Genomic DNA, 14,375 nt, shown 5'->3' with positions numbered 1-14,375 from the left:
CTCCCACCCGACCCCGTCCGATCACATGCTTGTTAATATTCTTCCAAATAATGAAGAACATAAATTACCAAAAATGATGCAATAAAATTGTAAAACACTTCAATGGTTTACAAAATACAGGGATAGTTCACCAAAAATGATAATTCTGTCATAATTTTGCCTACTCACCCTCATGTCCCAAACCTGTATGCGTTTCTTTGTTCTGTTGAAGACAAAAGCAGATATTTTAAAGAATGTTGGTAACCAGCAGTTGACGGCACCCACTGACTTCCATAAGTAGCCTAGGCCTAGGTCTATTTTAATTTTCCTAATATAAGTCAATAGCTCCGTCAACTGTCTAGTTGCTAACATTGTTTAAAATGTCTTCTTTGGTCTTCAACAAAAGAAAGAAACTGATTAATGTTTGGAACAACTTGAGGGTAAGCATGACAAAATTTTCATTTTTGGGTAAACTGTCCCTTTAATGATTGTGTTGTCTTGAAACACTTTAAAAAGTAAGATGTTATGTAACATCCAAAGTCTTAAACATAAAACCAGCATACACGCAGAATACAAGAATAAATCGTCCTCACAGTCAGACCCGATTGCAAAATGGAACTTTAGAAATGTGACAGGCTTTATGATCAATGACAGTAAAACAAATACCAGGCTATATTGACTTCTGAAGCATTTTTGTTATGTTTACAATGTTTTTCTGAGGGGCTTTTCTCAGCCAATAGTGATACAGGCCGTTGTGTAAGTGCCATTTCAACTATTTAAACTATATGCTCCCTACCCTGACGAGGTCTGTGGATTCCACGGAAAACCAAACAGCAGGACACACGGTGCTGGAGGACAAACCTCGTGACAGGGACCCTGCAGCTCCAGTAGACTACATTTGTTGCAAAAGTGATATAAACGCTGCAAGTTAACAGTTGCCTTGTTGTGGGACATTTGATATACAGTACACAGCATAAATGAGTGGGAACACCCCATCTGAATCTAAACAAATTTTTTGAATATTTTAAATATTTCTTCAACTTCCTTGTATAGGCTATATAATGTCCTAGCAAGTCTGGTAGATCCATTACCAAAAAAGCCTGTCAATATTAATCAGGAAAATAAGATTTTCTTATCGAAAGTCATAAAATGTTGTTGCAAAAAAGCTACAAATAAAACTAAATTTTCTGGTGCAAGATAAAAGCCATTTTTGAGTAAAAGGTGAGTATTTTCAACCAAAACATTTAAATAGGTGTAATTTCTTGACAGTTAAAAGTGTTACATAGCCCAGTGAATCATTCTCAGACTAATGCTGAAGACAATGAAACCAATTGGGTAAGACTAGTCAGAGCATTTCTTTGCACAAAATGGTACAGGAGAATCACCAAATCATTTTAAGCGTGAACATATAGCAAAAAATAATATAGAAATTCAGAAAGAATGGACTTGAAATAACCAGGCATTCACTTCAAGCCTTCATTTTGTGATGAGTGAATTTTGCTAAGAAAAGAGCAGGAAAACGCCAGCAAGTGTCTCTTGAGAAGAGTGTTTTAATCTCTCACAGTAGGACGCAACCAGACTGTTTCAAGTCACAAGTAACCTGTGAGAAACTAGAGACAAAATGGCTCAGTTGCTCAATAGAACCCATTAGAAAGTTTAAAACAATAAAGTATCAATTTGATATTTTACTCTCAGGTAATTGTAGGGAAAAGCAAATGATAATCAATAAAGGCACATTTCCATCAACTCATTTAATGTAGCCCATGTAAGGTATTGTTTTTCAGAACACCCTTCCCATGAAAAAAAAAAATCTCCAAATAAAAGTAGACACCCTGATTTATCGAAAGTTTATTAAAAGTACAATCTGTAAATGCTGAAACTAGCCAACCCTCAAAGATGATAAACTAACAATAGCCAGCTAACGCCCTAAAGAAAAAATAACACTCCATTCCAAAACACTTGTATGGTGTCTCCAATCAAAAGATTACAAACAAAACTGATTCCTGACATTTAAATGGCACTGTTCCTGTAATTACAGACCACATCGTCCAACACACACACACACACACACACACACACACACACACACACACACACACACACACACACACACACACACACACACACACACACACACACACACACACACACACACACACACACACACACACACACACACACACACACACACACACACACACACACACACACACACACACACACACACACACACACACACACACACACACACACACACACACACACACACACACACACACACACACACACACACACACACACACACACACACACACACACACACACACACACACACACACACACACACACACACACACACACACACACACACACACACACACACACACACACACACACACACACACACACACACACACACACACACACACACACACACACACACACACACACACACACACACACACACACACACACACACACACACACACACACACACACACACACACACACACACACACACACACACACACCCATTCGCAACATAAGAGTCCCAGCAGGTTACCAAAATGTCTGCTTTATTTATTTTTCAGGACGACTCATTCAGAAAGACTAAAGGGAAAAAATTCGCACTAGGTTCGGCCTCGCATCCTCCAATTAGGGGGCGGTGTAACAGCGAGTCAACCCTTCAACAGAAATATGTAATAATAATAATAATAGTAATACATTAACCAATACATTGTGGAGTTTAAGTAAGGAGAACGAGTCACTGTGGATACCACCAGCAAAAAACTTTTATGCACCAACAGCAGGGAAGGAAACAGGTCATATTTAAACAAGTTTATCAAAGCTTTGCATTGTCATAAAATGCTCTAAAACGTTCGATTTTTGCGCTTTTTTGCATTTTTTTATTGAAAGATATCAACTTTTTTTCTTGTTTAAACATAGATTCTTTTATCTGGTCTCTTTTTCTTTTTTTCTTTGTTGTGACTGCAAGTGACCATGAGAAAGAATGGGTCCTTGGCTGGGAATTTTTGGTGAAAGTGAATGTGTGTGTGTGTGTGCGCATATGTCCTCTCCAGGCTGTGGTTAGTTCAGGGTCACAGCAGTTGAGCTGGTAATGCTTTTATTTCGTACTGAACAGCTGACGCAATAACAGGCGTGTGTGTGTGTGTTTGTGAGGTATGATTTGAAAGTGTGAGCGTGTTTGATGGAGCAGGTGTGTGTGCACATAAAAAGGAATGTGTGCCTACAAAATGTTTTGGGAGTGTATAACCTATGTGTTGTGTTGTATAGTGTGTGTGTGTGTGTGTGTGTAAGGCACGGCCAGTCTGTCTCAGTCCCTCAGGTCCACGCTGGATCCAAACAGAGCCACCAGCTGCTCCTCATAATGGGCGATATTCCTCTTCATGATCTCCTTGCAGGGTCCCAGCAAGCGCTCGAAGGCTTGTACATCAATCACTGAAATACATAAACATCAGTCATGTGATGTTGTATGAGCACTTGGCACACATTTTACTTCAAAACATAAATACAAGTCAGATGCCCACAGAGACACTTACCCAAGCATTTGACGTCCCCTATAGCATAGGCTGAGGCAGCACGTGGTTTATTAGTGACGAGAGCGAGTTCTCCGAAATACTGCCCTCTACTGCAGCGAGCGATCTCGACCTCGGTGTTATCCTGTCTGTCTGCTTTCGTCTGGGAGACACAGAAACGCACAGAAAGAGCCATTTAAAAATGAAATGTTGGCAATACTGAGGGAAAATTAAAGAATGTTTTTACATTGCTACAAATCACCAAGTAGAACTGCAAAAATTAGTGGTTAGCCAAACAAATAGTCCCGCCCCAAACCTAAGCCATTGGTTAAGCAGAAGTCTCCAGCTAGTCAGACTAAGTATGCTAAAATTTTAGGGGAATCAATCGAACAAACAAACATAACAATAACATAACCTTAACATTAAAAAATGAAAATTGTACAATATAACAATGAAAGAGAGGAAAAAAAAGAAAGAACTCACTTTACTCTTCATCATAATCTTCACGTCTCCAGACTCCACAATGTAAAAGCAATCAGCTTTATCACCCTGGTAATAGAGCGGCCCACAATAATAATAATGATTAATGAGACAATAGCATAAGTCTGAGTCCTGATCTTCAGTTCTGCTCCATTATTATAGTGCTATAAATACACTTGATGTGTGTATGTGTGTGTGTGTGTGTGTGTTTGAGAGCTGGTTCTTTTAGACACGCTGTAGCTGATCAAGTGTGCAAGATCTGAACAGAGGATATCTCAATGGTTCTCAATGGCACGGCCCACTGACTTACACAAAATGAGTGACTTATGTATAAAGGTAAATGTACAAATATTTGATCAAGTGGGATTTGCAAACAAATTATTATTTTTATAAAGATTATATGATTAAGATCTCATTAAGTCGACTTACTTTTGAATAGAACTTTTCACCATACACACATTGTTTCATAGAAGCTTTACTGAAATTAATATGAATTTAACAATTTTCATAATGAAAAATATTTATAGTTTATTTTAAATATAGTCCATTTAGCAGTTTAAAGCTGGGCGATAGTTTAAATATGGCGATGATATGAACAATCGTTTAAATGAGATTTGCTATGTAGTATAGATCGCTTTATGTGAGTCTACTGTATGGCGGTAAATTGGAGTTATTAAGATACAGGTGTCCTGGCCACTAATGGAGGTTATCACAGTAATGAACATTTGACCACCAGAATTTTGAATCTTTTGTATTACATTTAAAACCTAACAAACTTATTTTAATGAACTGTTTTGCTTGAAAGTTTTTTAAATAAATGTTACTTATTGTAAAGACTGTTGTTGTCCAATGATACTTATACACTTATGTCCTACTTTTTGGCGCAACTGCAAAGCTCACCTGCATAATGATCCGCTCTCCATCATGAAATGATTTTACACCCAGCACATCAACAATCTTCATCCTCTCAGATAACTATGAAACATGGGGTAAGATGGGGTAAGTACTCATCATTTCATTACCGTTCTAAGAATGCAACAATGTTCTTTTCTTCCTCAAGTTTTTCTTCAGTGTTCACTTCAGCTATGCAACCCTGATACTCTTTCACAGAACCACTAAACAACGCATTTGTCAATAGAATAAATGTTTTTACAATCATTTTCTCACCTCCAGTGATTTGAGCAGTGGAACAGACTCTATGAAGATTTCATACACCCTTCTCTTCTTTGCATTATTCTTCACTACGAGTCTACGGAAAGTCGCCCGATCCTGAAACAGACATACCGTTCAGCTGAAAACTCTGTTGTATTAGGAACTGGATTTATGCTTCTGTCACACTTATTGTCATTTCATAATTGCTATGAAAGCACTGTGAAAGTGAAGCAGCAGTCATTCAGTGTTCCGACCACAAGGCGGTGCTGTTATAGAGCACTTTGTCAACAGGGTATGGCATGCTCTCTCACACACACTCACCAGTCCCCAGAGGGCTCCATCCTCTGTAGCAATGATGGTTGCAGCACGTGGAGTGTTGTACATGAGGGCCAGTTCTCCGAAACTGCCCTTATTATTATACTGACCCACACAGCAGCCCACACCATCCTTCTTTACCACAATATCATACACACCCCTACAAATACACAAAAACATACATTCAGTTAGGGCTGTGTGGTAATTATATTGTTGCTACACTTCTGATATTCTGACCTTTAGGTATTGCCATTCAAAATGAGGAACATTACTATGGTTTGAGATAAACAATGAATAGGAATTAACATAAAGAGCTTTTTTTTTTACCTCTCAGTTCCTTTATCAAATCACAAATTGGACATTACATTTAGCTTTTCGTTTAAACATGTAATGCGCTGTTGCATACAGTAGGCAGTGCAAGTACATTTTTAGAAATTAACAGTAACAAAGTATCCAGTAGCAGTAGATGTATTTGTATGTTTACTTTTTTATATTTGCTTATTATTAGAAAAATATCAACTTTTTACACAAAATGCTGGAAGTAAAATGTCAGATTTTTTAAATCTGACTGGGAAAACAACTGATAGATTAATCAAAGATTAAAATAAGTGTTTGATTAGTTACCCAAAATCAGGATATACATAAAACGAGAGAACACAAGAACACCATACACAAACTAGCAGCACACATAAACCTGTTTATTAAAGTGCCCCTATTAAGCTATTTTAAAGGTTTTAGATTTTGTTTTAGAGGTCTCCTACAATAGGTTTACATGCATCTAAGGTCAATTTCAACATTAATTCTTTCATAATATACATTGCACATCATCTCATTTCTCAAAGGGCCTAAAAACTGTTTATTCGAAGATTCAGGGGGCTTTCACACTGGGCACGTTTGCTGCGGTCCGAGTCCGAGCACGACTGTTCTCGGTGTATGAGCGCGGATCAAAGTAGACATTCACGGGCAGCCAATGATGATAAAAGGCTGGCATAATGCAAATTTGTTACGTTGTTAGGTAGATATGTAACCGGAAGTAAAACTGGAATTGTTGACGACTCGTTTCGGCAGGTCAGAACCAATTCTTTCTTTGATCTTTGCACACCTTTTACATTCAAAAACAGCTATACTACACACTATATGAAAGGTAATATTCAAAAAAACACTTTAAAATGCACACCTCTCGATTACATAAAAGTTATCCCCATCATCTCCCTGATCAATGACGTGATCTTGTGGCTTCACAAGAACCTCAAACATGGCGTCCAGCACCTCTGAAAACTGCTCCTGTACCAGAGAGAGACAAAGTGTCTGATGAAGGAAATGTGTTTGTGTGCTCTGAATCATATAGTACAGATTTATGCAAAACTACATATTTAAATAAATAAATAAATTATAAATTATATATATATAGGCAAGTTTCTTATGGTTCACACAACAGATAGACAGAGTGCAACAGAATGGAACAAAGCGTGAGGGTCCAGACATGTTTCAACAATTTTTTATCTCGACATGTCATCTTAAAACCTCAAAACTCATGGTGCACAATTCTGAACAAAGAAGGGGGGGACAAAAGAGTGATACACAGTTCTATACCAAAAGATACCCACATGCAAGTGAACATAGGCTAGCGTTTAAGTGCTGAATGAATGCAAGAAAAAATAATTTGACAGACATTAAAAAAGGCGAAAAATATCTAGAAATTATTTCATAAAACTATAATGGTAATTTTGAAGAGGTGAATTTAAAGACGTAACTTTTTGAAGCAGGTTTTACCATGCTGACCGTGACTTTTAGCATGAATCCTCTCTGCTAAGTTGTGTCTTTTAATTCACTGCCGTGAAACTACCACAGTTAAATTAAAAGTCTACATCACATGTTTACAGTATGTGTGCACCAAACAGGGAAAAACTATGTGTTATATGACATCAGCAGAAAATTAAGAGTGCCAATCAGTTCAAGTAACAGTATGTTAATAATTTCCTCCAACAATGAACCGACTGGCTGATTAAGGCACGTGTGATCAGTCGCACATGCAAACCAAACCTGACTAACTGGCCTGCACACACAACCTGGATGACGTCTGTATACAGTTTAATAGCCCTCATATCTGTGTGTGTGTGTGTCTGTGTACCTGATCTAGAGCCTTGAACAGCAGAATGTCCTTGCAGGCCTCCTGTAATCTACAACGCTGCTCGTCTGTTTTTGGATGAACAACTCTCGGCTCAGAGTCTTCCTCATCATCATCAGGGTTAAACGCCTCCGCACACACTATGAAAACAAATTACTATTTAATTATTTAGAAGTCTTCACCAAAGCCACATGCATGTGAAGCAAAAAAAAAAATTATACTATACAAGAAAAAAAAACAAAAGAAAAAAAAACAAGTTATAATAAAAACAGCATGCTGTTTCCAATTTTAAGTTATTTTGAATTGTAATAATATTTGACAATATAACTGTTTTTACTGTATTTTTTTATCAAATAAATGCAGCCTTGGTGAACATAATGTCTTTCAAAAACAAAAAAATACTGACCCCAAACTTTTGAACGGTAATGTATCATAGAAACAACTTACATTTATTTGTTACACAAACAAACAAATAAATAAATTAAATATTTAGTTTATTTTGTATGGCAAACTTTTTGTAAAATATTGTATTTTCTCTCAAATTTTCCACAGGCCACAGAGAACCCTCTTTAGGGCTCCTCAGCCGTCCAGTTTAAAACCTCTGCACTAGAAGTGTTTAATTTACAGAGATGACAGAATGGACAATGCTTAACTTCACACTTATAAAGAAAAAAAAAAGTTCTTCTCCATGCATTAAACGTGTCTTTACAGGTAGTATATCTAGATTCCTTCACATGATGATGTGTAAAAGTGGATTTTTTTTACTGGAACACAATTGAAGGGCAGAATGAGTGGGCATACTGGCCATGTAAAATAATTACAATAAAACAAACACAAGGGGAAATGACGGAAAGGCAGAGCACTTATCTGACAACCACACACACACTTTAAACCACATGATTAGTGCAATGACGTCAAACAGAACTCACCCGACACTCTCCGGTTAAATCTGCTGGGGGGAGGAGCTGTGGAGAGAAAGACAGAGAGAGTTAATGACTGTTCAAATTCCCCTATGCTCGCTGAGAACTGCAGACTCTCAGACAATGTTCACGATCAAATTTAGTCTCCAAATTTCACATGTGCCCTTCAGTAACTGTGTGGGCATGTTAAATATTCAGTAAGGTCAGTAAAAGGCCTGTCCTACAGGCTGTACCAGTTTCAGGAGATTGCAATTATGTGTGTACGATCACAGCTGAGTGCACTAGCACGACTCTCAGGAGCCCTGCAGGTCTGCACACCCTCCTCCTCCTTTCTCATGGCACTGTTACAATCCATCACTCCATTAACTCTTTGGTGTAAAACTAGCAATGAGCTTTCTCTCACATACACACTCCCTTATCAGTGAACTACCGTCTTAAGACGTTCTGCTCATAACCTGTAGCTCTGTAACAAACACAGATTTTCACAAACCTAAATGTATGATCATGTTTAAAACACATTCTTACTACCTGCAACAGCGAATTGTGGGCATTCACACATAAGCATTCAGATTTACACCTCTTTGCAAATTACTTAACACTGTGTGTGGTGATGCCCAGATAAGGCGGCTTAATACACAGACTTGTTGTGAGAGCACTCAAAGAAATGAATGCATGCATGAGCGCATGAAGTATAGTGAGATGGGGTGCTTCAACCTCACGTGTAGGGGATATCAAGTGGACAAAGTTGCCATGACAACAAAATACAAGGAAGACTATAACTATCCCCCCCAAATACACACCCACTCACTCTCTCTTGACAACCAGAGAGAGAGAGAGAGAGAGAGAGAGAGAGAGAGAGAGAGAGAGAGAGAGAGAGAGAGAGAGAGAGAGAGAGAGAGAGAGAGAGAGAGAGAGAGAGAGAGAGAGAGAGAGAGAGAGAGAGAGAGAGAGAGAGAGAGAGAGAGAGAGAGAGAGAGAGAGAGAGAGAGAGAGGAAATACAGAATGACACTGGAAGGAAGAAAATGGAAAGAATATGGGTGTGAGGGCAATCTAAATGGATAATTTAAGACGTTTACTGAAAATCTTTCCCACCACATTGTTCTCAAATTTCATTTTCATTTTTGCAGTATGGCTTCAGAGGAGATGGAATATAGCAGCACACAAGATACATTGAAGTCTAATACTATAGCATGAGTATCATAGTACTTATATCACCGTCCACTTTTCTTGTAGGAATTGTTTTTTAAAGTAAAGCCATTTTTTGAAAAGTAAATTCATTATTTTATTCAGCAAGGATACATTAAATGATCAAAATTGATAGCAAAGACAATTATAAATGATTTTTAAATAAATGCTGTTCTTTTGAACTTTCTATTCATCAAAGAATCAGAAAAATGTATCACAATTTCCACAAAAACATTAACGAGCACAACTGTTTTCAACATTAGAAAATAGTAAGAAATGTTTCTTAAGCCACAAATCAGAATATTAGAATGATTTCTGAAGTATCATGTGACACTGAAGAAAATGCAGCTTTCCATCACGGGAATAAAACTATTTTAAAATATAATATAAAAGAATAATGTTATTATTTAAAAAAGCTGGAGAAAAGCTGATAAAATAGCAAGCGCTTTTCGCAATGGAAAACGCTAATTTTGCCAATTTAGCATTGCCAATTTATTATCTATGCCGTTTTCAAGGTTAACTTTTGATCAAATAAATGCTGCCCTTGGTGAGCATAAGAGACTTCTTTCAAAAACATTTTAAAAAATCTTACCAACCCCAAACTTTTGAGCAGTAGTCTATATACACATATCATCTAGATATAGGGAATTTAATATTTTCCATGATTTAAAAAAATTAAAAATATCTGAGGAAAAACTTCTAATTTTTCATCCATTTTCAATCTGACTGCTTTAAAAAAAAAAGTCAGCAAGCCATATGATTGGAGGTATTACATAAATAAACCTGGCCGTTTTTGTTATATTTTAGGATAAGTATGAACAATAGTAACTACAAACAAGAGAAAGCCGATATTTGTCCTGTCTGTCTTCTTATCTCCCTCCATGTCATTCTAGATATCCTCATGCACACACAGTCTTATCACTCTCTCATTGCTGGCAAATATTAGCCAGAGAGAGAGAGAGAGAGAGAGAGAGAGAGAGAGAGAGAGAGAGAGAGAGAGAGAGAGAGAGAGAGAGAGAGAGAGAGAGAGAGAGAGGAGAGAGAGAGAGAGAGAGAGAGAGAGAGAGGAGAGAGAGAGAGAGAGAGAGAGAGAGAGAGAGAGAGAAGAGAGAGAGAGAGAGAGAGAGAGAGAGAGAGAGAGAGAGAGAGAGAGAGAGAGAGAGAGAGAGAGACTAGTAATTTTAAAAGTAAACAGAGAGAGAGAGAGAGAGAGAGAGAGAGAGAGAGAGAGAGAGAGAGAGAGAGAGAGAGAGAGAGAGAGAGAGAGAGAGAGAGAGAGAGAGAGAGACTAGTAATTTTAAAAGTAAACAGAATATGTGTGTGTGATGTGATCTCTAGTAATTTTAAAAGTAAACTGAATATGTGCATGTGATCTCTGTGATGGCACAGCGAAAATCATTTATCATGTGAGAATCAGCACCTAAACTACAAACAGTTCTGTGCTTTCTCTCTCACGCAACATGCATAAACAACCATTCCAAACTATGATAAAACACAAAAACATCATCAAACCAATGCCATTTATTCGTGGGATGGAAAGTCTTCCAGTCACTCCAGTCTTCAATCACATGATCCATCAGAAATCATTCTGATATATGCTGATTAAGTGCTCGAGATTTATAATAATATTATTATAATATATAATAGTAAAAAATAAAAATAAAATCGTACTTAGCCCAAACATTTGAATGGTAGTATATGATATTATTAACATTTATTTTATTTGACAATAAAAATGTAATCTTTAATTAACCCTTTAAATCTGCCTATTCAGTGTGTGTTGTGTAGATGTCTGTTTTCTCCATATTAGGATTTTTCTTGCCTAGCGCTTTCAGCACTGTGATTGGTGGTCCAGCCGTGAAATTACAGAGTTCCAAGCAATAGAAAGTCAATGAGAGACGAATTTCAAATGGCAGGAAAATTGACCAATCATATCGTCCCTTTAAATGGGTGAGGCTTGTTATTACAAGTTTATGGCGCGTTCTGCCCACTTTGAGGAACACAATCAAGGGGAAAAAGCTGATAAAATAGCTATTATTAACCAGCGCTATTCACTATGGAAACCGGAAATTTTGCCAATTTAGCATTGCCAATTTATTATCCATGCCGTTTTCAAGATTAACTTTAAAGGGAAAGCTGGAGTTAATCTGCAAAGGAAGACTTACACCAGAGCTTAATTTTGTGCAGAAAGCCAAAGCTTTTTAAAGCATTTCAACCACAGCATTGCTCCACTCACAAACAATACTAGGCAACCAGTAGTGGGACATGCAGAGACAAAGTCGCTTGTAGTGTGAACGCAGCTTTACTGCTGGAATTGTTTGCTGTTTTAGTAAGTTATGTAAAATCTAATAGGTTATGTGACTGATTTTATTCTGGCCACCGCTTTAGTTGAGAAAAACTGTTATTTTGCAGAATAACTGATCAGTCTGTAAATTTACTAACTTGGCGACAATGGACATTTGCTGTAATTCTGCATAAAAGCAGCATTTTTCCCAAATCATATGTTCGATAAGGTCTGTTACATACATTTAATTGGCTGCTGTGCCAATATAATTTAAATAAATGGTATAATATATGATATATATTAATGCTCATGTCTGAGAGCTGTCATGATGCATTGGCTTACATTAAATTTAGCTGGTTTTGTGGCTAGTTGTCACCATATTCCGCTGAAATGCACACACCGATTGTGTGATGATGCAATTCTTTGTAATGATGATTTGCATTTTATTACTTTTTGTTTAAAGGTGCATTGCGCAACATTTCATGTTAAAAATACCCGTTTTTCTAACCCATACATGCTTGAACAATTGCCTGATGGGCTGAATGAGCCCTTCTCTGATCACTGCGATTGCCTCTATAATCCTGTACAGTAAAATAAATAAGAGGGATTCGGGTCGGAATTTGAGACTGGGTCTATTAAATTGCCTATATTGCAGTTTCGCTTGTCGCCAGAGGGGGCATAGTTCTGCAAAAACTCAGAGACTTGCGCAATGCACCTTTAATTTTGGTGATAACGGTCTATGGTCAACTCATAGGGCCTGTTTACACTTTATGCGTTTTAACTGATCAGATAGCTATCCATTTTGTTAAAACTCTTCCATTTACACTTGGTCACATAAATGTGTCTCCACAAAATGAATATAAATCCGTTCTTCAATTCCTACTCTATATGCAAATTTGACGGAGTTCACGTCATCGAAAGAAACAGATTTAAGCTGCAATTTATCTATCATCAGCTAATTTTAAGATCAAACAACACAAAAGGAGAGAAAGCGGCATGAGCACTGGTAAGATAATTTAGTCTCTCTCCTTTGAATGAGCTTCAGGAAGTGAACTTTGTTTCATTTGCGGCAGTTTGTGCGTCGGCTTGCTGAAGAGATATTTGCTCAGCTACTCATTTGCAGCAGGCCATATCTGTGGCGATGCGTTTTGAGATAGAACTGTCATATCTGGCTACCGTGAGACCGTACCCTATAACACGCTCACATGCTTTTACACCATTTTGGAAGGAGTCAAATTTACATATGTGGCTTCAACAACCAGATGCATTTATACTTCAAGTATCCTTTGGAATGCGTTTCAAACCACCTCCTGAAGTGGTTTGAGTGATCGGATATAAATCCATCTCGAATAGCTATCCGATCAGAGAAAACACGCGTTCACAAAAGCACAATAGAGTCTACTATGTAACACTACCACAACACAATAAAGAACCCCACTCACACACGGAGAAAGCTGCTCAACTGATTAATAAAATCCCAAACAGCTGTACAACTCGTAAACAAGAGGAAAATACTCTCTTCCCTTCCTGCTGTAAGCAATCAATCTTGATGTCTGAATCCCCCCCTTTTCCTTTACTCTCAAAAAACTTTGTCTATCTTTCTCAGTGCTCCATTTCTCCCCTTCTCTTTCTCTCTCTTTAGCCCTTATAAGGTCGTGTGGATCTGTCTAGCACGGTGCCTGTGGCTTTAACCCCTTACTGACAGCCAGAAGATTACTTGCAGTGAGAGAGCATGAATGGCAGGATCAACAGTAGCAGATATTTACTCAAAAAACACCCATTTTATTCACTTTCTATTAACTTTACAAAAGCATATGCGAGGATTCAGTGGGGTTAAAATATCTGCAAATGTGTGTTTGTGTGCATAATATGAACATTAGCGGCGAGGTCAGCTCTGCCGTCTTAGACAAGGCCATCAGTCTGCTTAATCTGCACCCTGACTGGACAAGGTCCCTGTCTGTTCTTTTAACCCGTCTCTGATTGGCTGATACGGTATTATGTGGTGCTAGCTGAAGGTCAAGGGATGTCCAATCAAAACATACACCTCACAATTGGAGTCCTCCCATTGGTTGCACTCCTCCTGTCCCAATGACCTGCTCTCCTTGAGCCACCACCACTAATCAGACTGACCTGCAAACATCTTACAAAGGCTGAGGAGTAATCTTGTGTATTTGTGTGTTGTTGTCAACTAACGTGCAAAAAAAGGGATCAGAACAATGTTTCCCACTCTGTTGAGCGGTTAGGAGAGAGGAAATTAACTACTATATTTAATTGGAGACTATAATAGGCAACAATGTAGATAATATGCAGGGCTTCCACATCCTGTCTAACCTTTGGCCTTACCCACGATGTCTTGAGAGGGAACAGCTCTGTTGCACTATTGGACAGATGGTTT

At 37.8% G+C, this 14,375-nt stretch overlaps 1 protein-coding gene across 4 annotated transcripts in view; it reads right to left on the bottom strand.

Annotated features, from left to right (window-relative positions):
- Window positions 1–1,812: 1,812 nt before the first annotated feature.
- prkar2aa (protein kinase, cAMP-dependent, regulatory, type II, alpha A) overlaps window positions 1,813–14,375 on the bottom strand; it is a 118,695-nt gene continuing 106,132 nt past the window's right edge. For all 4 annotated transcript variants that reach the window (XM_081349947.1, XM_081349944.1, XM_081349946.1 and 1 more), the window contains 9 exons: window positions 8,520–8,555; window positions 7,594–7,730; window positions 6,640–6,746; window positions 5,469–5,622; window positions 5,163–5,264; window positions 4,896–4,970; window positions 3,999–4,064; window positions 3,540–3,678; window positions 1,813–3,438 (listed from right to left, as the gene is read on the bottom strand). In XM_081349947.1, the coding sequence (XP_081206073.1) occupies window positions 3,314–3,438; window positions 3,540–3,678; window positions 3,999–4,064; window positions 4,896–4,970; window positions 5,163–5,264; window positions 5,469–5,622; window positions 6,640–6,746; window positions 7,594–7,730; window positions 8,520–8,555 (941 nt within the window). In that variant the 3' untranslated portion in view covers window positions 1,813–3,313. The remainder of the gene's footprint in view (window positions 3,439–3,539; window positions 3,679–3,998; window positions 4,065–4,895; window positions 4,971–5,162; window positions 5,265–5,468; window positions 5,623–6,639; window positions 6,747–7,593; window positions 7,731–8,519; window positions 8,556–14,375) is intronic.

This window comes from Scardinius erythrophthalmus, assembly GCF_964197995.2.
Source record: "Scardinius erythrophthalmus genome assembly, chromosome: 20".
NCBI lineage: Eukaryota > Metazoa > Chordata > Actinopteri > Cypriniformes > Leuciscidae > Scardinius > Scardinius erythrophthalmus.
Note: the sequence above shows the minus strand (reverse complement) of the source record. Positions and strands in the feature narration are given on the sequence as shown.